The sequence below is a fragment of the Phyllobates terribilis genome, unplaced genomic scaffold (genome assembly GCF_046119375.1).
Source record: "Phyllobates terribilis strain yellow unplaced genomic scaffold, ASM4611937v1 Scaffold_9__5_contigs__length_417890890, whole genome shotgun sequence".
Lineage (NCBI taxonomy): Eukaryota > Metazoa > Chordata > Amphibia > Anura > Dendrobatidae > Phyllobates > Phyllobates terribilis.
Genome location: NW_027362769.1, coordinates 376537356 through 376563891, shown reverse-complemented (window position 1 = coordinate 376563891; position 26536 = coordinate 376537356). Strand labels below are relative to the sequence as shown.

Below are 26536 nucleotides of genomic sequence, written 5' to 3'. Positions count from 1 at the left end.
TATCCTGTACCCCGAGCGTCGGCGTCATTATCCTGTACCCCGAGCGTCGGCGTCATTATCCTGTACCCCGAGCGTCGGTGTCATTATCCTGTACCCCGAGTGTCAGTGTCATTATCCTGTACCCCGAGTGTCAGTGTCATTACCCTGTACCCCGAGTGTCAGTGTCATTATCCTGTACCCCGAGTGTCAGTGTCATTATCCTGTATCCCGAGTGTCAGTGTCATTATCCTGTACCCCAAGTGTCAGTGTCATTATCCTGTATCCCGAGTGTCAGTGTCATTATCCTGTACCCCAAGTGTCAGTGTCATTATCCTGTACCCCGAGCGTCGGTGTCATTGTCCTGTACCCCGAGCGTCGGTGTCATTATCCTGTACCCCGAGTGTCGGTGTCATTATCCTGTACCCCAAGTGTCAGTGTCATTATCCTGTACCCCGAGTGTCAGTGTCATTATCCTGTATCCCAAGTGTCAGTGTCATTATCCTGTACCCCAAGTCTCAGTGTCATTATCCTGTATCCCGAGTGTCAGTGTCATTATCCTGTACCCCGAGTGTCGGTGTCATTATCCTGTACCCCGAGTGTCGGTGTCATTATCCTGTACCCCGAGTGTCAGTGTCATTATCCTGTACCCCGAGTGTCGGTGTCATTATCCTGTACCCCGAGTGTCGGTGTCATTATCCTGTACCCCGAGTGTCGGTGTCATTATCCTGTACCCCGAGTGTCGGTGTCATTATCCTGTACCCCGAGTGTCGGTGTCATTATCCTGTACCCCGAGTGTCATTATCCTGTACCCCGAGCGTCGGCGTCATTATCCTGTACCCCGAGTGTCAGTATCCTGTACCCCGAGCGTCGGTGTCATTATCCTGTACCCCGAGCGTCGGCGTCATTATCCTGTACCCCGAGTGTCAGCGTCATTATCCTGTACCCCGAGCGTCGGCGTCATTATCCTGTACCCCGAGTGTCGGTGTCATTATCCTGTACCCCGAGTGTCGGTGTCATTATCCTGTACCCCGAGTGTCGGTGTCATTATCCTGTACCCCGAGCGTCGGTGTCATTATCCTGTACCCCGAGCGTCGGTGTCATTATCCTGTACCCCGAGCGTCGGTGTCATTATCCTGTACCCCGAGCGTCGGTGTCATTATCCTGTACCCTTAGTGTCAGTGGTTGCTCTTAGTGCGGACCCCTGCGCATTATTGGGGCTGGCTTATGCCCTCGCCCCGCAGATGATTGCACAGGAGGGTGGCGGTTCAGGGTCTGCAGGTCGCACCTCGCTTCCTCCCTGTCGCAGCCTCTCTGCCTCACTGACAAGCTCATTACACCGATAGCGATCTGTCAAAGTGACAGACGCCTTCATCAGAACTGAGGAGGGGAGCGGCACGGGGATCCATTAGAAGGGTAATTAATGAGATAAAACCTCTCCCTGAATCATCCGCCCCAACACGAATCCGAGGATCTATTCCCCTGGCACCGGGAGGGGAGGCAGCTGAGAAAAGGGTTTTTTTTCACCTTGGAAAAGTTTTTGCTCCTCAAATATATTCTTCTAGATAATCAGAAATGTAGAGAAATCCTGGATGATAACGGAGGCTCCAGCGATGATACCGGGGTCCATTAGTACAAAAAACTGACCAGCAAGTGTGAACAGGTGCAACTGTATGATATACAAACCAAAGAGTGCAGCAGCCCCTGTATGCTCCAAGATGGGTGCAAACATTGATTAATACCGTATCACTGCTATATTGACTGTAGTTATAGAAATGAGGAATATAATGTGCAAACTGACTAGTTTGTGTGCGCCCACCGGCCACAACAAGGTGATGACTTCCTCCATTTTTGGCTGAGATCCTCCAATCAGCCTAAGGCTGTAGGTTTTTGACCCGTGAGAGACATGTGTGATAAATGTTAGCTTTAGGGTCCAATCAGAGAAAGGGTCGCCTTGTCATGGCTGGTGGGCTCTCATGAGTTGGCCGATTTGTGTAGCATAAAAATAATTTCTATATTCAATGTTTTCGTACATTTTACCGCGCATGGAGACCAATAATTAAGCGTCCCCTGGCTTTTCTAGAATCTAGAACAGAACCCTGGATGGGACGGTGTCTCCATGTCTCCATTGTTCCCTCAGGGTGCCTGATATTATAGGGGGCAGATCAAAGGAAAAGCCCCCCTGCGGATGAAAGGCTCGGCAGTACGGCAGAGAGGGGGTTAATGTTAGATTGGGGGGTGACAGGGACGTGCAGCACCATCCAGCACTGGGGGAGCCTCTTATTTATATCTCCCTTTTGCCTGGGTCCGGCACTGACAATAGGGCCCTTTGTGCCTCTCCGTGCAGCTGCCAGGGCTACGGCCTCCTGGCTACTGCTGCACATAGGAGCAGGTGGGTCAACAGCTCCGAGCCGTCCGCAGCCACGGCCGCAGGGGAGCGCGGCTCCTAACTGGTTATGGTGGGAAACCCAGTACACTGGTGACTCAACTGGTCCACACCATCAAACTCCGGTCCGTCCGTTCTTCCCGAATGTAGGGAATGGGCAGTGGCAGTGATGGCTAATAGGTAAAGATGTAGCAGAGCTGAGCTTGTCAGATACTCCACACTGATGACAGCACAGATGACATTTATTATGCAAATCCCCATCATCCTCCAGCGTCAGATGGGAGGTGTAGTCCAGGGGAAACGTCTCCAGGTGAGGCTCTGGCCTCCGCTCACCGTTATATTCCGGGGGTATTTTGCCTTTCAAAGCAGCTGCGTTTCTTATCGACTTTCCTAGAATCCAAAATGCAAATCCTCTGTTTGCATATTAGAAGATCAGTGTCATAATAAAAATCCTTCCGGCATAGACATCCTCTGTGTGTCAGACCGGTACCTGGCTGATAACAGAGAACGGCAGAATGCTAGACCCCTCTAGTTATTGAAGGGTCTGTACAATGCCTTCATAATAGTGCCGCCATGGTGATATCTGATACTATTCCCTATTGTTATTCTAGCCTGAGCTTTCAGAGTAATTCTATAGTAATCTCTTCCGCACACCGCAGTGCCCTCGTATCGTGCCCACTGCAGTGCCTTCGTATCGTGCCCGCCGCAGTGCCCTCGTATCGTGCCCGCCGCAGTGCCCTCGTATCGTGCCCGCCGCAGTGCCCTCATATCGTGGCCGCCGCAGTGCCCTCGTATCGTGCCCGCCGCAGTGCCCTCGTATCGTGCCCGCCGCAGTGCCCTCGTATCGTGCCCGCCGCAGTGCCCTCCTATCGTGCCCGCCGCAGTGCCCTCGTATCGAATTGCGTCTACTGCACAGTGTCCTCATATTAGTCTCAGGGAGTTGTAGTATCGGCTGCTCTCCAGGACTGTACGAGGCCGTCGCCCCTTTAATTCAGTCCGGTTGTAAATCTATTTTGCAATCTCGCCTCACATCAAGCATGTAATGATCAGATAAGATTGTGACCCGCTCACAATCGCCCGCATTGTCCGGGATCACTCTGGAGCGTTATCAGTAATGAAGTGATAATTATTGGGATTTTTCACATCCTGTCTGTGAATGATCCTTTTAGAGCGAACCGAGCGTTAACGGGCAGCACGTGGCCTGCCACATCCTCGCCGGGCAGCCTTCCTACAGTGAGGTCTTATGGCATCTTCTTATCTTCTCTCTGCAGGTTGGGAGTCTCAGCTGCTGGAGACAGGATTTCTGGGGATCTTCCTGTGCCCACTTTGGTCTTTGGCCCGAGTTCCAGATCGTACCCCTCCATCGGGCATCGTCATCTGGGCCCATCGCTGGCTCATCTTCAGGATCATGCTGGGAGCGGTAAGTTGCACTGGCCGGAAGCTACAATTGTCCACAATGTCTTGTGCTGAATATTAAGAGCTAAGAGTCCAAGGCCGCCCCCTGATAACAGCCCAGAGCATTATCCTCCTCCACCATCTGTACAGCGGCACAATGCAGTCAGGGGGTAACGTCCTCCTGGAATCACCAAACCCAGACCCCTCTATCAGACGCAGATAGAGAAGTGTGATCCGTCACTGCACAGAACACGTCTCCTCCAGAGTCCAGTGGTGGCGGCTTTACACCACTCCATCCGTCGCTCAGCATTGTGCTTGGTGATGTACGGCTGCATGCAGCTGCTCGGCCATGGAGCTCCCGGTGGGGGCGCAGTATTTACAACGGGACTATATGTTGTACATCGGGGGGCAACGGGGTGGAAGGAAAAATATGAACCTGTGCGACCCACTAATCTGGCATCGGGGTAATCTTCTCACTCTTAATGGGTAAAAACCTCTTAAAGATGAAGAAACCAAAGCAAGAAATCCCAGGGATTCTGGGTGATGATTCGTATTGGGGTTCATCTGACATGAGACCCTGCAGGAGCACATGAGCGGCCATTGTGCCCGCACTTGGCACGAGGCCAGCCTCCGCACTTGGCCCCGTATGGCAATGTCTAGTAATCCCACATGTTGTCCCCTACGTGTTCTCACAAGATAAGAGGAGATTACCCTCTCACATAATGAAGCGGTGGAATACTGGGGGTTTGTCCTCGGCTGCTTTCCTTGGCTCGGGCCTGGGGCGTTATCTCGCTCTGCTGCTCCGCTATCAGGGCGCACAGATGTGTGATCCTACAGCTTTTCTATAGGTGCACAAGCAAAGGTTGTAACATGTGGCTTTAAAGAGAAGCAGGGATCGCAATGCAAACACACGGCTCCGCGCAGAACAAAGGGCCCACCAGTGCCCCTAGGACCGTGATTGACAGCTCGTCTCCCGAAAGGAGACCCCCAGTAACCCTTAATAAGCTGCGCCCCTACAGAGCACTCTGTATTTGTGTACCATCGTGTATATATTGTTTTTTTTTCCATCTGTGACGTGTACCCAAATATTGCCCTACAAATATCATCCCCTTCCAACACCTGAATAATGCTGATATATAAATAATACTGCCACAAAGTGCCCATGTTACACTGCCGCCTTTCAGTGGCCAAAATCTCTAACCCGTTTCCCAATAATAGCGACATACAATGTCTGAAAATCTTCCATACCGTTCCCACATAATACTGCAATGCAACCCATATAATAGTGCCAAATAGTGCTGAAATTAAACTGCCATATATTGACATCCTACATAATACCAATTACTATGCAGTAGTCGAATAGTACTTTCTTATAGAACCCACCTTGATACCGCCACATGGTGCCAAATAATGTGCGTTAGGGAGAAAACTTACTATTATAAGCATAATGCCACCATATAGTGTCCATATAATATACAGTATTCAGTACTCACTTAGGTCCTTTTTATGTTGGTTCTTTCACTTGGTCTACAGTGACCAGTTTTTGCTCTTGTTTTATTCTCCTTTCTCTCCTGAGTTTTCTGTTATTTTTGCTTTTTAAAAATCCGCCATACGGTTCCAGAGATGCGGGCCTTTTTATTTGCTGTTAATTTTTCTAGTTTTTGCCACAGGACGTGTCTCACAGGAACCTCTAGGGTTGTGTCTCATGGAAACCTCTGGGGTTGTGTCTCAGAGGAACCTCTGGGGTCGTGTCTCAGAGGAACCTCTGGGGTCGTGTCTCAGAGGAACCTCGGGGGTCGTGTCTCAGAGGAACCTTGGGGGTCGTGTCTCAGAGGAACCTTGGGGTTCGTGTCTCAGAGCAACCTCGGGGGTCGTGTCTCAGAGGAACCTTGGGGTTCGTGTCTCAGAGCAACCTCGGGGGTCGTGTCTCAGAGGAACTTTTGAGGAATGTCTCAGAGGAACCTCGGGGGTCGTGTGTCAGAGGAACCTCGGGGGTCGTGTCTCAGAGGAACCTCGGGAGACATGTCTCAGAGGAACTTTTGAGGAATGTCTCAGAAGAACCTTGGGGTTCGTGTCTCAGAGCAACCTCGGGGGTCGTGTCTCAGAGGAACTTTTGAGGAATGTCTCGGAGGAACCTCGGGGGTCATGTCTCTGAGGAACCTCGGGGGACGTGTCTCAGAGGAACTTTTGAGGAATGTCTCAGAGGAACTTTTGAGGAATGTCTCAGAGGAACTTTTGAGGAATGTCTCAGAGGAACCTCGGGGGTCGTGTCTCAGAGGAACTTTTGAGGAATGTCTCAGAGGAACCTCGGGGGTTGTGTCTCAGAGGAACCTCAGGGGTCGTGTCTCAGGAACTTTTGAGGAATGTCTCAGGAACCTCGGGGGTCGTGTCTCAGAGGAACCTCGGGAGTCGTGTCTCAGAGGAACCTCGGGAGTCGTGTCTCAGAGGAACCTCGGGAGTCGTGTCTCAGAGGAACCTCGGGGGTCGTGTCTCAGAGGAACCTCGGGGGTCATGTCTCTGAGGAACCTCAGGGGTCATGTCTCAGGAACTTTTGATGAATGTCTCAGAGGAACCTCGGGGGTCGTGTCTCAGAGGAACTTTTGAGGAATGTCTCAGAAACTTCGGGGATCGTGTCTCTGAGGAAAATCGGGGGACATGTCTCAGAGGAACTTTTGAGGAATGTCTCAGAGGAACTTTTGAGGAATGTCTCAGAGGAACTTTTGAGGAATGTCTCAGAGGAACCTCGGGGGTCGTGTCTCACGGGAACTTTTGATGAATGTCTGAGAGGAACCTCGAATAGTTGTGTCTCAGAGGATCCTCGGGGGTCGTGACTCAGGAACTTTTGAGGAATGTCTCAGAGGAACCTCGGGGGGTGGTGTCTCAGGAACCTCGGGGGTGGTGTCTCAGAGGAACCTCGGGGGGTGGTGTCTCAGAGGAACTTTTGAGGAATGTCTCAGAGGAACCTCGAGGGTCGTGACTCAGAAGAACTTTTGAGGAATGTCTCAGAGGAACCTCGGAGGGTCGTGTCTCAGAGGAACCTCGGAGGGTCGTGTCTCAGTGGAACCTCGGAGGGTCTTGTCTCAGAGGAACTTTTGAGGAATGTCTCAGAGGAACCTCGGGGGTCGTGACTCAGAAGAACTTTTGAGGAATGTCTCAGAGGAACCTCGGGGGTCGTGTCTCAGAGGAACTTTTGAGTAATGTCTCAGAGGAACCTCGGGGGTCGTGACTCAGAAGAACTTTTGAGGAATGTCTCAGAGGAACCTCGGGGTCGTGACTCAGAAGAACTTTTGAGGAATGTCTCAGAGGAACCTCGGGGGTCGTGACTCAGAGGAACCTCGGGGGTCATGACTCAGAGGAACCTTGGGGGTCGTGACTCAGAGGAACCTCAGGGGTCGTGACTCAGAGGAACCTCAGGGGTCGTGACTCAGTGGAACCTCAGGGGTCGTGACTCAGAGGAACTTTTGAGGAATGTCTCAGAGGAACCTCGGGGGTCGTGTCTCAGAGGAACTTTTGAGGAATGTCTCAGAGGAACCTCGGGGGTTGTGTCTCAGAGGAACCTCAGGGGTCGTGTCTCAGGAACTTTTGAGGAATGTCTCAGGAACCTCGGGGGTCGTGTCTCAGAGGAACCTCGGGAGTCGTGTCTCAGAGGAACCTCGGGAGTCGTGTCTCAGAGGAACCTCGGGAGTCGTGTCTCAGAGGAACCTCGGGGGTCGTGTCTCAGAGGAACCTCGGGGGTCATGTCTCTGAGGAACCTCAGGGGTCATGTCTCAGGAACTTTTGATGAATGTCTCAGAGGAACCTCGGGGGTCGTGTCTCAGAGGAACTTTTGAGGAATGTCTCAGGAACTTCGGGGATCGTGTCTCTGAGGAAAATCGGGGGACATGTCTCAGAGGAACTTTTGAGGAATGTCTCAGAGGAACTTTTGAGGAATGTCTCAGAGGAACTTTTGAGGAATGTCTCAGAGGAACCTCGGGGGTCGTGTCTCACGGGAACTTTTGATGAATGTCTGAGAGGAACCTCGAATAGTTGTGTCTCAGAGGATCCTCGGGGGTCGTGACTCAGGAACTTTTGAGGAATGTCTCAGAGGAACCTCGGGGGGTGGTGTCTCAGGAACCTCGGGGGTGGTGTCTCAGAGGAACCTCGGGGGGTGGTGTCTCAGAGGAACTTTTGAGGAATGTCTCAGAGGAACCTCGAGGGTCGTGACTCAGAAGAACTTTTGAGGAATGTCTCAGAGGAACCTCGGAGGGTCGTGTCTCAGAGGAACTTTTGAGGAATGTCTCAGAAACTTCGGGGATCGTGTCTCTGAGGAAAATCGGGGGACATGTCTCAGAGGAACTTTTGAGGAATGTCTCAGAGGAACTTTTGAGGAATGTCTCAGAGGAACTTTTGAGGAATGTCTCAGAGGAACCTCGGGGGTCGTGTCTCACGGGAACTTTTGATGAATGTCTGAGAGGAACCTCGAATAGTTGTGTCTCAGAGGATCCTCGGGGGTCGTGACTCAGGAACTTTTGAGGAATGTCTCAGAGGAACCTCGGGGGGTGGTGTCTCAGGAACCTCGGGGGTGGTGTCTCAGAGGAACCTCGGGGGGTGGTGTCTCAGAGGAACTTTTGAGGAATGTCTCAGAGGAACCTCGAGGGTCGTGACTCAGAAGAACTTTTGAGGAATGTCTCAGAGGAACCTCGGAGGGTCGTGTCTCAGAGGAACCTCGGAGGGTCGTGTCTCAGTGGAACCTCGGAGGGTCTTGTCTCAGAGGAACTTTTGAGGAATGTCTCAGAGGAACCTCGGGGGTCGTGACTCAGAAGAACTTTTGAGGAATGTCTCAGAGGAACCTCGGGGGTCGTGTCTCAGAGGAACTTTTGAGTAATGTCTCAGAGGAACCTCGGGGGTCGTGACTCAGAAGAACTTTTGAGGAATGTCTCAGAGGAACCTCGGGGTCGTGACTCAGAAGAACTTTTGAGGAATGTCTCAGAGGAACCTCGGGGGTCGTGACTCAGAGGAACCTCGGGGGTCATGACTCAGAGGAACCTTGGGGGTCGTGACTCAGAGGAACCTCAGGGGTCGTGACTCAGAGGAACCTCAGGGGTCGTGACTCAGTGGAACCTCAGGGGTCGTGACTCAGAGGAACTTTTGAGGAATGTCTCAGAGGAACCTCGGGGGTCGTGTCTCAGAGGAACTTTTGAGGAATGTCTCAGAGGAACCTCGGGGGTTGTGTCTCAGAGGAACCTCAGGGGTCGTGTCTCAGGAACTTTTGAGGAATGTCTCAGGAACCTCGGGGGTCGTGTCTCAGAGGAACCTCGGGAGTCGTGTCTCAGAGGAACCTCGGGAGTCGTGTCTCAGAGGAACCTCGGGAGTCGTGTCTCAGAGGAACCTCGGGGGTCGTGTCTCAGAGGAACCTCGGGGGTCATGTCTCTGAGGAACCTCAGGGGTCATGTCTCAGGAACTTTTGATGAATGTCTCAGAGGAACCTCGGGGGTCGTGTCTCAGAGGAACTTTTGAGGAATGTCTCAGGAACTTCGGGGATCGTGTCTCTGAGGAAAATCGGGGGACATGTCTCAGAGGAACTTTTGAGGAATGTCTCAGAGGAACTTTTGAGGAATGTCTCAGAGGAACTTTTGAGGAATGTCTCAGAGGAACCTCGGGGGTCGTGTCTCACGGGAACTTTTGATGAATGTCTGAGAGGAACCTCGAATAGTTGTGTCTCAGAGGATCCTCGGGGGTCGTGACTCAGGAACTTTTGAGGAATGTCTCAGAGGAACCTCGGGGGGTGGTGTCTCAGGAACCTCGGGGGTGGTGTCTCAGAGGAACCTCGGGGGGTGGTGTCTCAGAGGAACTTTTGAGGAATGTCTCAGAGGAACCTCGAGGGTCGTGACTCAGAAGAACTTTTGAGGAATGTCTCAGAGGAACCTCGGAGGGTCGTGTCTCAGAGGAACCTCGGAGGGTCGTGTCTCAGTGGAACCTCGGAGGGTCTTGTCTCAGAGGAACTTTTGAGGAATGTCTCAGAGGAACCTCGGGGGTCGTGACTCAGAAGAACTTTTGAGGAATGTCTCAGAGGAACCTCGGGGGTCGTGTCTCAGAGGAACTTTTGAGTAATGTCTCAGAGGAACCTCGGGGGTCGTGACTCAGAAGAACTTTTGAGGAATGTCTCAGAGGAACCTCGGGGTCGTGACTCAGAAGAACTTTTGAGGAATGTCTCAGAGGAACCTCGGGGGTCGTGACTCAGAGGAACCTCGGGGGTCATGACTCAGAGGAACCTTGGGGGTCGTGACTCAGAGGAACCTCAGGGGTCGTGACTCAGAGGAACCTCAGGGGTCGTGACTCAGTGGAACCTCAGGGGTCGTGACTCAGAGGAACTTTTGAGGAATGTCTCAGAGGAACCTCCGGAGTGTGTCTTTAGGCTGCTCTGCATAATTCCTAAGTGAGCACTGACCCTAAAGACCATAAAAAGTAGGACTAAATAAAAAGGTCCATTTCTCTGGAACCATATGGCGGATTTTTAAAAATGAAAAATGAAATACTCAGGAGAGCAGTGGGAATAAAATAAGACAAAATCGGGATAATTTTGGCCCGATGACAGGTCTCCTTTAATACCACCATATAGTGCTCAAATAATATACAGTAGTCAAATAATATTTTCCTAAAGGATCCACGCAATACCACCCTATACTGCCAGAAGAATAAGCAGTATTCAATTAATACTTCCTTATATAGAATACTGCTATATAGTGCCCAAATAATATGCCATATTTAATTAATATCCCGTTAAGAGTAGTAGTAATACCACTATATTGTACTCAAATAATATACAGTGTTCAAATATTAATAGCCCCTTAAATATCCTACATAATACTGACATACAGTGCCCAAATAATAAGCAGTGTTTGAATAATACTTTCTTAAACCATGTAGTACCCAAAAAATGTGTAGTATTCAAATAAATTTCCTGTAGAGCCAACGTAATACTGCCATACGGTTCTCAAATAATATACAGTGTTCAAATAATACCCCTGAAAATGTAATACCACCATTTGGTACCCAAGTAATATGCTGTTTTTTAATCATGCCCCCCTTAAGAGCTAAAGTATTGTCACCAGATGGTATTCGAATAATACCATATTATAGAGCCCACGTAATACTGTCGTATAGTGCTCACATAATATGCTGTATTAAAGCAATACCCTCTAAAAGAACCCACATAATACCGCCATATGGTAGCCAAATGTGCAACATTGGGTTAATACTCCCTTGTAGAGCCCATATAATACCGCCATATAGTCTCCACATAATACACAGAGCTAAATAATGATGGAAGGCTTTAGATTTTCCATGGGGTTCCTGTCTTCAGGGGCCTCATAGTATTTGTGGCTACAGTTCTGCCAGTTTGGCGGCACACTGGGAAGACATTTTGGGTTTGGCAGGACACTGGGAAGACATTTTGGGTTTGGCAGGACACTGGGAAGACATTTTGGGTTTGGCAGGACACTGGGAAGACATTTTGGGTTTGGCGGGACACTGGGAAGACATTTTTGGTTTGGCGGCACACTGGGAAGACATTTTTGGTTTGGCGGCACACTGGGAAGACATTTCTTGTTTGGCGGCACACTGGGAAGACATTTTTGCCATTCAGGACTTTAGAAAAGCCTGGTGACAACCTCTGAGGGAGTGGCATCGGCAGCTATTATTTTTTAAAGGGGACATGTCTGTTAGTTCTGTTTCGCACTAGTCAGCGTGGTTGGTTACACGAGCTCCCGATGACAGGTTTGTGTGATGAGCGAGGGATGGGAAGAGCATTAACAGGCAGCATAATCCCCGCGATTAGCGGCCCGTGATTGATGGGCGCGCTGTCACCATGAGCCCGAACACTTGTATGTTTCCTTCTCCGAGGGGATAATGATCCTGACAGGCGCTGTAAAGTCTGCCTCATGCGTGAAAGTTACGTTTCCTTCCAGGCTGGAGCGCACCTGTCTGGGGGGCCGAGGGGGGGATGTTTTATGATTTGTGCCCAGAGCCAGCTGAAGGGTCGACACATGGACCCCGAGATCTGCCCCCCTGACCAGCATAGGCCGCCCCCAGGAAATGGCAAGTGGAAGCGTTACATGATGGGGTGAAAATCACAGGAGAGGGGGGTTACAACCTCATCATACACACCTCAGCTGCTGCAGAACCTCATCATACACACCTCAGCTGCTGCAGAACTTCATAATACACCTCAACTGCTTCAGAACCTCATCATACATCTCAGCTGCTGCAAAACCTCCTAATGCACCTCAGCTGCTGCAGAACCTCATAATACACACCTCAGCTGCTGCAGAACCTCATCATACACTTCATCTGCTACAAAACCTCCTAATACACCTCAGCTGCTGCAGAACCTCATAATACACACCTCAGCTGCTGCAGAACCTCCTAATATACCCCTCAGCTGCTGCAGAACCTCATAATACACACCTCAGCTGCTGCAGAACCTCATAATACACACCTCAACTGCTGCAGAACCTCATAATACACCTCAGCTGCTGGAGAACCTCATAATACACCTCAGCTGCTGGAGATCCTCATAATACACCTCAGCTGCTGCAGAACCTCATAATACACCTCAGCTGCTGCAGAACCCCATAATACACCTCAGCTGCTGCAGAACTTCATAATACACACCTCAGCTGCTGCAGAACCTCATAATACACACATCAGCTGCTGGAGAACCTCATAATACACCTGAGGTGCTGGAGAACCTCATAATACACCTCAGTTGCTGCAGAACCTCATAATACACCTTAGATGCTGGAGAACCTCATAATACATTCCTCAGCTGCTGCAGAACATCATAATACACACCTCAGCCGCTGCAGAACATCATAATACACCTCAGCTGCTGCAGAACATCATAATACACACCTCAGCTGCTGCGGAACCTCATAATACACACCTCAGCTGCTGCAGAACCTCATAATACACACCTCAGCTGCTGCAGAAGCTCATCATACACCTCAGCTGCTGCAGAAGCTCATCATACACCTCAGCTGCTGCAGAAGCTCATCATACACCTCAGCTGCTGCAGAAGCTCATCATACACCTCAGCTGCTGCAGAACCTCATCATATACACCTCAGCTGCTGCAGAACCTCATCATACAAACCTCAGCTGTTGCAGAACCTCATAATACACATATCAAATATCACCCAGATTTCCCAGAATCCGATAGATCTCACAACTGGACTGATGAGTCGAGAACGTCGTCCCGGTGGGGGGATACTGGGGGTCTCGAGTGGAAATTTCTCCTGATCATATCTGGTGAACAAACGATGGCCCACCTTATGTAGCTAAACAGACCATGGTATCTGGTCGAAGTTGCCAGACCATGGACCAATTGTTGCCTACTCAAACGATAAAGACGTTGAAACAGGAGAAAACATGAGTATAAAGGCCTAAAAGTCATAATTTTATTCAATAAGAATTACATATCAAAGTTTACATAATATTACATCAAAAAGAAGGGGTATAAAGTGCAAGGAGCCGGGTATTGTTAGGGCACATGGGCGATGGGCCAAAAATATATCTCAGTATGGATATTAGTGGTGAGTGTGGGATATAATGTCATGGGATTCGCCACTTCTGATAAGCTGCTTTATCCTATAAGAGCCCTAGTAGGCTAAAGTATACGGGCGATCCCATATCACATATCTCCTGGTGAGTGTTACCCATGATTGAATTAGGGAAAGGAGACGAGTTGTAGAGGCCTCAGACCACTGTGACCATAGTAAGATTGCAGTGATGATAACAACACGCCCGGACGCGCATTTCGCCTATCTTTCTCAAGAGGCGCATGTCAGCAAGTGCCAGAAGGACCTTCTTTAAATACGCCTGTGACGAAATGGACCCCTTTTATATACAACATAGGATGATTTCTTATTTATCCGGATAATTTGGTATTTTGTGGCAAACTAGTAATATGCCACTCATGGGTTAAGTTCTTACAATCTAGCTGTTTCTAGAGTCTTGTTGATGTTGGTGATGTTAACCTAGGTAATGCAATTATCTCTCTTCTGTAAGGTCAGAGGAATTTAATCCTATTAGAATGCCATTGTATTACCATGTGGATTGTTGACTTTATGTAAATTGCCTCAGCCACCATTGTTCTAATGTCATAACTTGCAAACTGAATGTCTCCTACTAGCATTCCATTGTAGGACTATATCAATCAGTATATCAGGAGGACTGTTCAGTTGACCAGGAGATTTTGTCTACTGCCCTCAGCCTAGGGATGTCGGTCCCGACTGCAGGTGCACTAGCTTGAAGACAGGCAGCTAATTTAGGATCTTCGGATTCGAATGAGAGAACAACGACCACCTAGGACGCAACCCAGGTTGGGACATTTCGGTCACCTGGTTACAGACTTTGCCGTTCTGTCTCAGTTCCAAACTCCGGCATTATTTCTTTCTGGGCGGGTGCTTGCCAAAAGAAGGGGACCACTGGTTTGGAGTAAATAGTCCTGGAAGATCTGAGATACGAAGAATCTAAAACCCTGGTGAGCCAGCGGAAGGGTGAGACTCTGTTGCCTGTTACAATTTGTGCTGTGCTGGTTATGTGCTATATGCTGTTAGTTGTTGGCGATCCAATAAAGCTTTAATATCGTGATTCCCTCACCCTGTGTTGTCTGAGTAGTGTTCCGCCCACGGTTGAGGGGTTCGGGCGTTCAGTTGGGGATGAGCCCTGGTCCACGTTGTCTTTCTAAAGGCGGCGGGGCCAGCGGACGAGAGCACCCACTGACCCCGTGTCCTTACAATTGGTGGCAGCGGTGGGACACTACTCAGCCTGGTTTATCCAGGAGAGCTGCAGGGGACTGGTGTTCGTGGACACCGTCCAGGGGCTCAACAACCAGGGAGGCATATAAGCATACCCAGCAAGCCATAGGTGAGGCATTCAGGTTTCGGACACTGCCATGTCCAACCCCACCAGCTCAGCCATGGGACAAGGGCCGGAGAGGAGATACGACCGCAGCAGTAAATGGATGCTACAGGATATGTGCCAGAGACAAAATGTTGAATACAGGAGCGCTGACACTCGGGCGGCTTTGATCCAGAAATTGGTCCATTGGGAGATCCAGAATGAGGTGGAGGACGATGAGGACCCCATCGACGTTGTACCCGAGGATGTCCACCATGTGTCTCATCCTGGGTCCCGTGACAATCTGGAAACCACCCAATCCCCAGCAGAACAAGCCAAGGAATGGTTGGCTGCCTTGGGGCCTGAAGTTTGGGGCCTGGTGTTTTACAAGCAGTGCTTGGATCTCCAATTTCCTTACCACCAGCGCCCACCTCCACAATAGACCGCCACCAAGGAATTCAACTTCGCTACAGTGACGTACCAGTGATGAATGAATCCAGCACGGAGATTGATGAACACTTGCAAAACTTTGAGGTGATGATGAGTATGCACAGGGTGCCCACAGCTGAGTGGCCCAGATACCTGTAGACAAGTTTGCCTGGTCGGGCCCAGGAGGCTGTCTGATCGCTTGGGCCTCAGGATTGCTTGGTCTATGGAATTATTAAGGACAATCTGTTGACCATTTTTGCCATAACCCCTGAGAGATATAGCATTAAATTCCAGACTATGCCTCGCCAGGGTGTCTCCTACGTCGAATTTGGCAGTCAGCTCCGACGACACTGTAACCGCTGGCTCGATGGTCGGGCTACCCACTCTGCTGCTGCCCCCCGGGACATGACAGTACTCGAACAGCTTATGGAAAAGATGGACCCGGAAATACGAGAATGGGTGGCGGACCGGAAGCCCGACATCCCCGAGCATGCAGCCCGATTGGCTGACGAATTTACAGCCAACTGACCCAGCTGGAGACCCAATAGACCCACCGATCCCAGGAGGTTCCTCAACCATGGATCCCAGCGACCTCCAGACTCCCGTGCTGGACTCACTATGCCACAGAAGCCCCAACAGGGCAAAGGCTTACCAACAGGGCCCGTGATTTGCCTAACCCACGACGCTGTTATATTTGTGGGCGCCTTGGACACATGGCCAAAGAGTGTCTTTAAAACCGGGGCCCCATGCCTGGAGCCCGTCTCCCAGCTCAACCAGTCAACATATGCAGAGATGAACCAGCGAGACCTGGAGGATACTACCCCCAAGAAACACCAGCAGCTGAGGAAGTGATTTACCCGATCCACACCTTGTGGCAGGCCGGACACCGTACCCCAGCCAACCTCAATCGCCACATACAGACGGTCAAGGTTGGTGGAATACCGGCTCAGGGACTTCGAGACACTGGATCGTCAATCACCCTGGTTAGCCCAGATATTGTTCCGGCCGAACATCATTTGCCAGGCCGCCAAGTGACCATCTCCCTTGCTGGGGGCCAGCGATCAAACACCCTGTGGCACGAGTGCAGTTGGACTGGGGAACTGACCAGGGAGAGGTTGAAGTGGGGCTTATGGGTGGCCTCTCAACCCCTGTCCTTTTGGGAAACAACCTAGGACAAGGATTAGCCAGCCAGTTCGTCACTGCCATCACCCGCAGCCAAGCCAAGAATCAACCATGTGCAGATCTTTCTACCAACCCATCCGAGGATAACCCGCCCCCACAGTCTTCAGCCTCCTCTTCTGAGCCAACAAATGTGAGTACCTCAAACCAAACTGTGGCCATTGACTGGAGGGAGATAGATTGTAAGGAGTTCAGGGAAGCCCAACTGACAGACCACACCCTAGAGAGTATCCGTAGTGCGGCTGCCGAACCTGGGGGAGGAAATCAGGGGGAGATGTATAGATGGGAAAGAGACCTTTTATATCGGGAAAAACCCGCATCCTGCCCAGAAAGACCTTGAACCCGTGTACATCAGCTTGTGGTACCCCAGCAATACCGACCCCAACTACTGCACTTAGTTCATGATGTTCCCGCAGCTGGGCACATGGGGACCAAAAAGACCAGGGCCCGCCTGTTGCGTAGTTTTTTTTGGCCAAGGGTCACTCAGGAAGTGAAGAACTACAGAGCCTCTTGTCCAGTGTGTCAACGTATGGGCGGAGCCCCATGTCGGGCCCCACTCCAACCCATGCCTTTGATAGGGGAGCCGTTCCAGTGAGTTGCCATTGATTTAGTAGGCCCCTTAGCCATCCCCAGCCGCAGGGGGAAAAGATTCATCCTCACCCTGGTAGACTTTGCTACCCAGAAGCCACTGCCTTGACTTCCATAGATGCAGAATATGTGGCTCAAGCTTTACTGGACATCTTTAGCCGAGTAGGGTTTCCACAGGAAGTATTAACTGACCAGGGGCCACAGTTCCAAAGCGAACTGATTCAGACCCTCTGGGAGAAACATGGAGTCCGCCCCATGCGCAAAACCCCCTACCATCCTGAAACGAATGGATTGTGTGAGCGCTTCAATGGAACCCTGAAACAGCTCATTAGCCGTTATGTAGAGGCCGAGGGAGGGGACTGGGTGAATAACCTGTTGCAGCTCCTTTTTGCTTACCGGGAGGTGCCGGAGGACTCCACCGGGTTCTCCCCCTTCGAATTGCTGTACGCCGAAAAGTACGGGGCCCTTAGAGCTGGTATGAGAAAGTTGGGAGGGCACCTTCCCCACAGAAGAGGTTCCCATCCTATATGTTCAAAAATTTAGGGAAAGGATGAGGCACCTCATGGCATTAGCCCACGGGAACTTAGAAGTGGCTCAGGAAAGGCAAAAACGATGTTATGACCGCTCTGCCCGACTCCGAGAATTTGCCTGTGGACAGAAGGTCCTAGTACTCGTACCGGTACGAAAAAACAAGCTGCAAGCCATGTGGGCTTGTCCATTTACCATTACCAGGAAATGTGGCAATACGGACTACACCGTGGCCTTGGACCGAGCAGGGGTTCGTGAGCGTACCTACCATGTTAACAGGCTAAAAGCTTATGAGGAAAGAGAGGTCACCAACTTAGCAGTTTGTTGTCCCGATTTAGATGACCCTGATATAGACCAGATCCCAGACCTATTAGTGGACTTCAAAAGGGACATGGGGGTAAAAGATGTATCACTGGGGGAACAGCTGTGTCCATCACAGAAGGAACAGTTATCAGACGTACTCAGCCCATATGAATCCCTGTTCACGACCTTGCCCGGTCGAACACCTCTGGTCTGGCATCATGTCAACACAGGGGTATCCACTCCACTACGCCAACCCGCCTACCGAGTGACACCACCGCTGTTGGCAATGATGAAGGCCGAGGCGGATGACATGTTAAACATGGGAGTCATAGTCCCCTCCCAAAGCCCATGGGCTGCCAGTGTTGTGCTGGTGCCAAAAAAGGACAAGAGTAGTCGTTTCTGTGTGGACTATAGACGGCACAATGAGATCACAGTTACGGATGCCTACCCCATGCCCCGGGTGGCTGAACTACTAGATCAGTTGGGGGGATCTCGGTTTATATCCACCCTCGATCTGAGCAAGGAATATTGGCAGATCCCACTCACAAGAGAGGCTCAAGAGAAATCAGCTTTCATAACCCCTTTTGGCCTGTATGAGTTCACCAGCATGCCTTTTGGGATGAAGAATGCCCCGGCTACCTTCCAAAGGATGGTGGACCATTTACTAGAGGGATGTCAGGGGTATGCCCAGGCCTATTTGGATGACATCCCTTTCTTCAGCGACACCTGGGAAGAGCATCTTCAGCACGTGTCCCAGGTGCTGCAAAGGGTAGCCAAAGCCCAGCTCACCATCCGACCTGACAAATACCAAATGGGGATGGCCGAGGTGTTATACCTGGGACATCGGGTGGGAAGTGAGTGCATTCGTCCAGAACCAGCAAAAGTAGAAGCAATTACCCAGTGGCCGCGCCCAGTTAACCAAAAACAGGTCAGCGCGTTATTGGGCACCGCAAACTATTATAGAAAATTTATCCCCAATTACAGCACCGTAGCAAAACCGCTCACCGACCTCACCACCAAAAAATATGCCCGCAACCTTATCTGGACCCCAGAATCTGAAGCTGCGTTCCTCCAGTTGAAAGACCGGCTAGCCCAGAGCCCAGTTCTGACTGCGCCTGACTTCCGACGTAAGTTCATTGTCCAAACCGATGCATCAGACACAGGACTAGGAGCGGTACTTAGCCAAGTGGGGGCTGATGGCGAGGAACATCCGATAGCTTATCTCTCCCGGAAACTGTTGGACCGAGAGAGGGCCTACGCCACCATAGAAAAGGAATGCCTGGCCATAGTCTGGGCCCTAAAAAAATTGCAGCCCTACCTCTATGGCAATGAATTTACAGTCCTCACTGACCACAATCCATTAAGTTGGCTAAACCGCACTGCTGGGGACAACGGGCGATTGCTTAGGTGGAGTCTGGCGTTACAATCCTACAATTTCTCCATCTCACATAAACAGGGCAAGAACCATGGAAATGTGGATGGACTGTCCCGACAGGTGGAGAAGGATGATCGGAAGCCTATCATGTCTGGCTAAATAAGAAGGGGGAGGAATGTGACGAAATGGACCCCTTTTATATACAATATAGGATGATTTCTTATTTATCCGGACAATTTCTCGTAATATGTCACTCATGGGTTAAGTTCTTACAATCTAGCTGGACACTATTTTGTATACCCATTGTTTCTAGAGTCTTGTTGATGTTGGTGATGTTAACCTAGGTAATGCAATTATCTCTCTTCTATAAGGTCAGAGGAATTTAATCCTATTAGAATGCCATTGTATTACCATGTGGATTGTTGACTCTATGTAAATTGCCTCAGCCACCATTGTTCTAATGTCATAACTTGCAAACCGAATGTCTCCTACTAGCATTCCATTGTAGGACTATATCAATCAGTATGTGGCTCTCCCTTGCCTGGACTACAATACGAGCAAAAATGGTTATATGGGACTTGAGATCCAGCCAATGAAAAGACAGTCTTATTCCACCAATCGTGAAGTCCGCGGTATCCTGCAATGAGGGCTGAGGGTATATAAGGAGGACTGTTCAGTTGACCAGGAGATTTTGTCTACTGCCCTCAGCCTAGGGATGTCGGTCCCGGCTGCAGGTGCACTAGCTTGAAGACAGGCAGCTAATTTAGGATCTTCGGATTCGAATGGGAGAACAACGACCACCTAGGACGCAACGCAGGTTGGGACATTTCGGTCACCTGGTTACAGACTTTGCCGTTCTGTCTCAGTTCCAAACTCCGGCATTATTTCTTTCTGGGCGGGTGCTTGCCAAAAGAAGGGGACCACTGGTTTGGAGTAAATAGTCCTGGAAGATCTGAGGTACGAAGAATCTAAAACCCTGGTGAGCCAGCGGAAGGGTGAGACTCTGTTGCCTGTTACAATTTCTGCTGTGCTGGTTATGTGCTATATGCTGTTAGTTGTTGGGGATCCAATAAAGCTTTAATATCGTGATTCCCTCACCCTGTGTTGTCTGAGTAGTGTTCCGCCCACGGTTGAGGGGTTCGGGCGTTCAGTTGGGGATGAGCCCTGGTCCACGTTGTCTTTTTAAAGGCGGCGGGGCCAGCGGACGAGAGCACCCACTGACCCCGTGTCCTTACAACGCCTATAAGTGGTGAAGTGACCGTGAGTCAAGGAATAACCCACTGGAGGCAAGCGGCGCGTGCGCCCGGAGCCCCGCTGCACAAGCCCAGGCCGTTATGTCACAGGCGCGCACCTGCGAGCGCGTCAAATGACACGCCCACAGAAACGCGCTGGGGACAGAGAGACGGCCGGGCATGGGGGAGCGGAGGACCGCGGCGCACGCGCACAACCTCCAGAGGGGGGTGTCAATGGCATGAAGAATTGTAAATCCCAAAATCAGGGAAGGAGCAGAATGATTAATAGGGACAGCCCCCAGTATAATGCCCACAGGCAGTCATTGGTGAGGAGTGCATGGTGCAGATGCGTGCGCGCACATGCACGATGTACATGAGCATCAGCGCCACACACGGTAAAAAATGATACCAATAGAACACCCACATGAGTATCAAGCGTGCACTAATCAAACAAAAAAACAATAGAGATATACATTATAAAGTCAGCAGTGTCCAGTAATAATCAGGCATATCTGGAAGGAGGCATGTCCAGATCATCTCCTGGGAACAGTCAAATCATACCCCAAATCCAGACTCTGGGCTCAGGTCAGGCACTGAAGAGCTCGTTGGAATTATTGGCACTAAATAAAGGAAGTGAGGGAAATTGGAAAAAATTAATAAAATATAATAAGAACAACAAACTAAAACATCACCGCAACTGGATCTAAAAAATCCAGAGCGGGAACTATAGGAGAGCGCCCACAATACAACCACAAGTTAAAGAAAAGATGAAAATGACAGATTTTCATTTAGGCCACGCGGGGCCGGGGTATCCAGGTTGATAATCCATCTGGCCTCTTTCTGGGCCAGAAGTTGGGTACAGACTTGGTACAGTTGGGCTCTCGGGGAGGAAATGCCAAGCAACTTCTGGCCTAGAAAGAGGCCAGATGGATTATCAACCTGGATACCATGGCCCCACGTGCGCCTGGAGCCCCGCCCCACGAGCCCAGGCCATCATGTCCCAGGCGCACGCGCCGCTTGCCTCCAGTGGGTTATTCCTTGACTCACGGTCACATGACCACTTATAGGCGTATTTAAAGAAGGTTCTTCTGGCGCTTGCTGACATGCGCCTCTTGAGAAAGATAGGCGAAACGCGCGTCAGGGCATGTTGTTATCATCAACGCAATCTTACTATGGTCACAGTGGTCTGAGGCCTCTACAACTCGTCTCCTTTCCCTAATTCAATCATGGGTAACACTCACCAGGAGATATGTGATATGGGATCGCCCTTATACTTTAGCCCACTAGGGCTCTTATAGGATAAAGCAGGTTATCAGAAGTGGCGATTCCCATGACATTATATCCCACACTCACCACTAATATCCATACTGAGATATATTTTTGGCCAATCGACCATGTGTCCTCACAATACCCGGCACCTTGCACTTTATACCCCTTCTTTTTGATGTAATATTATGTAAACTTTAATATGTAATTCTTATTGAATAAAATTATGACTTTTATGCCTTTACTCATGATTATATCTGGTGTTGCAGAGATCTAGAGCTAAGCTCCTCCAGACCTCGCCCCCCTGCTGATAACGTCATCACTCATTTAAAAAAAGAAAAAAATTGGTGAGTTTTTGGAATATTTTCAAAATTCTGCATTGCTCCTGTCGCCTGCATTGGGGAACCAGATTTGATGCCCCCCATTATTAGATCACAAATGGTTAAATATGTTAGAAGCGACTGCAGCAGGGGGATAAGCACAGGATGCAGCGGGCGCAGCAGTCACCGCACAGGGCACGGGGCTTACCGAGGGGTGAGCAGGTCACCGCACCGGGTGTGAGGAGACACAGCCTTGATTGACAGCAGCAGAGCGAGCAGCAGGTTGCAAATTGTCAAGGAAATGGAGGGAACAGGGTGAGTTATGGGGCCTGATGTCACGGCATTAACCCCCTGTGCTCGCTCCGCTCCCTAAACACATGTATCCGCACCAAGAAGATTACATTATGTATATTACATCATTACTGTAAAACAACATGCCGCTGGTAGGGCATGCTGGGGGTTGTAGTCTTCTAATAAAAGCCTAAGATGCTGCAGAACAGCCCACAGTGGAGTGATCAGGAGCCCTTTCAGTCCTGACTTCTTGCTACATGTCAACCACTTCTTCCCGTCTCCCCTGCCTGCTAAACTTGCCATCCACTCTGGAAGAAGACAGCGCGTCTTCATGAAAGCAAGATGAACTGACAGATCACTGTGGTGTCAGATTACAGCTGGCTATTATAGTCTATGGAGAGGGAAGAAGGAGTGTGGAGCACTCAGGCAAGGAAATGTACATCAAACTGCAGCTTCAGAGCTGGATTCACAGTTGCGATGTTTAGTACTTCTGTTTAATATGCTCTATGCTGCTGCTGCTTTTTGGTAAGAGTTTCATCTAACCCAAGTGCTGAATTTCCAGCTTGACTGCTCAATACTGCTAAATAACATCCTCTATTCTGCTTTCTAATAGAATTTTAGTATTACCCTGGTGCTGAATTCATGGCTACACTGCTCATTCTGCTGCTTAATGACCTTTATGCTGCTGCTTTCTAGTAAGAGCTTCATCTCACTCTGGTGCTGGAGTCACAGCTACAGTGCTCATACTGCTGCTTCATGGCCATTATGCTGCTGCTTTCTAGTAAGAGCTTCATCTCACCTTGGTGCTGGATTCACATCTTGTCATCTTGCTCATTACTGCTATATAACATCCTCTATTCTGCTGCTTTTGAATAACTGTTTATTCTCACCCTGGTGCTGGATTTACAGCTACACTGCACAGTACAGCTGTAGGATGACCCCTGTGCTAGTGCTTTTCAGAAAGAGCTTTATCTCACCCCGGCGTTGGATTCACATCTATACTGCTCAGTACTTCAGCTTAATGATCTTTATGCTGCTGCTGCTTTCCAGTAAGAGCTTCATCTTACCCTGGTGCTGGATTCACAGCTACAGTGTTCAGTGCTGCTGCTTAATGACCCTTATATTGCTGCTGCTTTCTAGTAAGAGCATCATCTCACCCCAGTGCTGGATTCACAACTTGTCTGCTCAGTACTGCTATATAGCATCCTCTTTTCTGCTGCTGCTTTCTACTTAGAATTGATTCTCACCGTTGTGCTAAATTCACAGTCATAATGCTCAGTACTGCTGTATAATGATCTCTATTCTGCTGCTTTCTAGTAAGAACTTCATCTCAACCCTGTGCTTGATTCACAGCTATACTGCTCAGTACTGCTACATAACATTTTCTGTGCTGCTGCTTTCTAGAAAGAGCTGCTGCTTTTGAGTAAGAGTTTCTCCCCCTAGTGCTGGTTTTACACTGCACAGTACTGCTGTATAATGACCTATGTGCTGCTGCTTTCTAGAAAGAGCTTCATCTCATAGCTATACTGCTCAGTACTGCTGTAAGCAGACTGTATTCTACTGCTTTCTAGTAAGAGCTTCATCTCAACTCAGTGCTGGATTCACAGCTATACTGCTCACTACTGCTTTAAGCAGCCTGTATTCTGCTGCTTTCTAGTAAGAACTTCATTCAACCCTCATCTCAACAGCTATACTGCTATATACCATCCTCTGTGCTGCTGCTTTCTAGAAAGAGCTGCTCCTGATGAATAAGAGTTTAATCTCAGTCTAGTGCTGGATTTAAAGCTACACTGCACAGTACTACTGTAAACATCCTCTATTCTGCTGCTTTCCAGTAAACGTTTTATCTCACCCATTCTCCCGCTTTCCAGTAAACGTTTTATCTCACCCATTCTGCTGCTTTCCAGTAAACGTTTTATCTCACCCATTCTCCCGCTTTCCAGTAAACGTTTTATCTCACCCATTCTCCCGCTTTCCAGTAAACGTTTTATCTCACCCATTCTGCTGCTTTCCAGTAAACATTTTATCTCACCCTGCTGCCTATTAGTTCGGAGGTACATCCAGAGCTGCATTCACAATTCAACTGGAAACCATCAGCAATCTTGTTGCCTGATTACTAGAGTTTAAGCTACACTTCCTAGAATACAAATCACTACATTGAGCTCTGCTCAGGCACTGAACAAACAGATAATGCTGGGAGATTTCAGCTCTGAAGCCTGCAGAATTGCATTTACAAAATGGTAATTAGGCGATTCCCCGCCTATTTTCCTCCACACAGGATCTTGGCTTTGCTGCTTCCAGCCTGGCACTGCAAGGGTCAAGTCCGAGTGGAGATTTTCTTCTTTTATTTTACCGTAACCAACTCAGAAAAGAGTATGAAAAATAACAGGATGTGATGGTGAACCTCAGACCGCATTCTGAATCTTATCTGTAGCTGGCAGCGGACGCGGCCTCCCTGCCCATCTCATTGGCTCGGCCGCCATCTGATTTCCTTGTGGTTTATTTGCTGTGGTTTTTCTCTCTCTCTCGCTCTTTTTTTTCCTTCTGTGACTTGGCCAAAGGCATTATTTTTTGCAAAACTGTCCTCATTTCAAAAAGAATTTCCTCATTTTTATCTCCAGCCGGTGCCAGCAATGACACGCCAGGGTCCGAGCCCTTCATTACAGCAGAGAAAAGCATAGGGAAGAGAAACGTATCAGTGTTGTACAAGGAGAAACCGGACATATTTATCTAAAGGATGAGCCGGTAATGAGCAACGAGGAGACCCAGTGTAAGACTGATCTGTACTGATCCCGAGTCACCTCCTGTATTATACTCCAGAGCTGCACTCACTATTCTGTTGGTGCAGTCACTATGTACATACATTACATTACTGATCCTGAGTTACATCCCGTACTATACTCCACAGCTGCACTCACTATTCTGCTTGTGCAGTCACTGTGTAGATACATTATATTACTGATCCTGAGTTACATCCTGTATTATACTCCAGAGCTTCACTCACTATTCTGCTGGTGCAGTCACTGTGTACATACATTACATTACTGATCCTGAGTTACATCCTGTATTATACTCCAGAGCTGCACTCACTATTCTGCTGGTGCAGTCACTGTGCACATACATTACATTACTGATCCTGAGTTACATCCTGTATTATACTCCAGAGCTTCACTCACTATTCTGCTGGTGCAGTCACTGTGTACATACATTACATTACTGATCCTGAGTTACCTCCTGTATTATACTCCAGAGCTGCACTCACTATTCTGCTTGTGCAGTCACTGTGTAGATACATTATATTACTGATCCTGAGTTACATCCTGTATTATAGTCCAGAGCTGCACTCACTATTCTGCTGGTGCAGTCACTGTGCACATACATTACATTACTGATCCTGAGTTACATCCTGTATTATACTCCAGAGCTGCACTCACTATTCTGCTGGTGCAGTCACTGTGTACATACATTACATTACTGATCCTGAGTTACATCCTGGATTATACTCCAGAGCTGCACTCACTATTCTGCTTGTGCAGTCACTGTGTAGATACATTATATTACTGATCCTGAGTTACATCCTGTATTATACTCCAGAGCTGCACTCACTATTCTGCTTATGCAGTCACTGTGTACATACATTACATTACTGATCCTGTACTGATCCTGAGTTACCTCCTGTATTATACTCCAGAGCTGCACTCACTATTCTGCTGGTGCAGTCACTGTGTACATACATTACATTACTGTTCCTGAGTTACATCCTGTATTATCCTCCAGAGCTGCACTCACTATTCTGCTGGTGCAGTCACTGTGTACATACATTACATTACTGATCCTGAGTTACATCCTGTATTATACTCCAGAGCTGCACTCACTATTCTGCTGGTGCAGTCACTGTGTACATACATTACATTACTGATCCTGTACTGATCCTGAGTTACCTCCTGTATTATACTCCAGAGCTGCACTCACTATTCTGCTGGTGCAGTCACTGTGTACATACATTACATTACTGATCCTGAGTTACATCCTGTATTATACTCCAGAGCTGCGCTCACTATTCTGCTGGTGCAGTCACTGTGTACACACATTACTGATCCTGAGTTACATCCTGTATTATACTCCAGAGCTGCGCTCACTATTCTGCTGGTGCAGTCACTGTGTACATACATTACATTACTGATCCTGATTTACATCCTGTATTATACTCCAGAGCTGCACTCACTATTCTGCTGGTGCTGTCACTGTGTACATACATTACATTACTGATCCTGTACTGATCCTGAGTTACATCCTGTATTATCCTCCAGAACTGCACTCACTATTCTGCTGGTGCAGTCACTGTGTACATACATTACATTACTGATCCTGATTTACATCCTGTATTA

At 49.2% G+C, this 26536-nt stretch overlaps 1 protein-coding gene across 1 annotated transcript in view; it reads left to right on the top strand.

The window, feature by feature from the left end:
- LMF1 (lipase maturation factor 1) overlaps positions 1-26536 on the top strand; it is a 214089-nt gene that overhangs the window by 38126 nt on the left and 149427 nt on the right. Inside the window, exon 4 of the mRNA XM_073648433.1 lies at positions 3634-3782. Coding sequence (XP_073504534.1) covers positions 3634-3782 — 149 coding nt within the window. The remainder of the gene's footprint in view (positions 1-3633; positions 3783-26536) is intronic.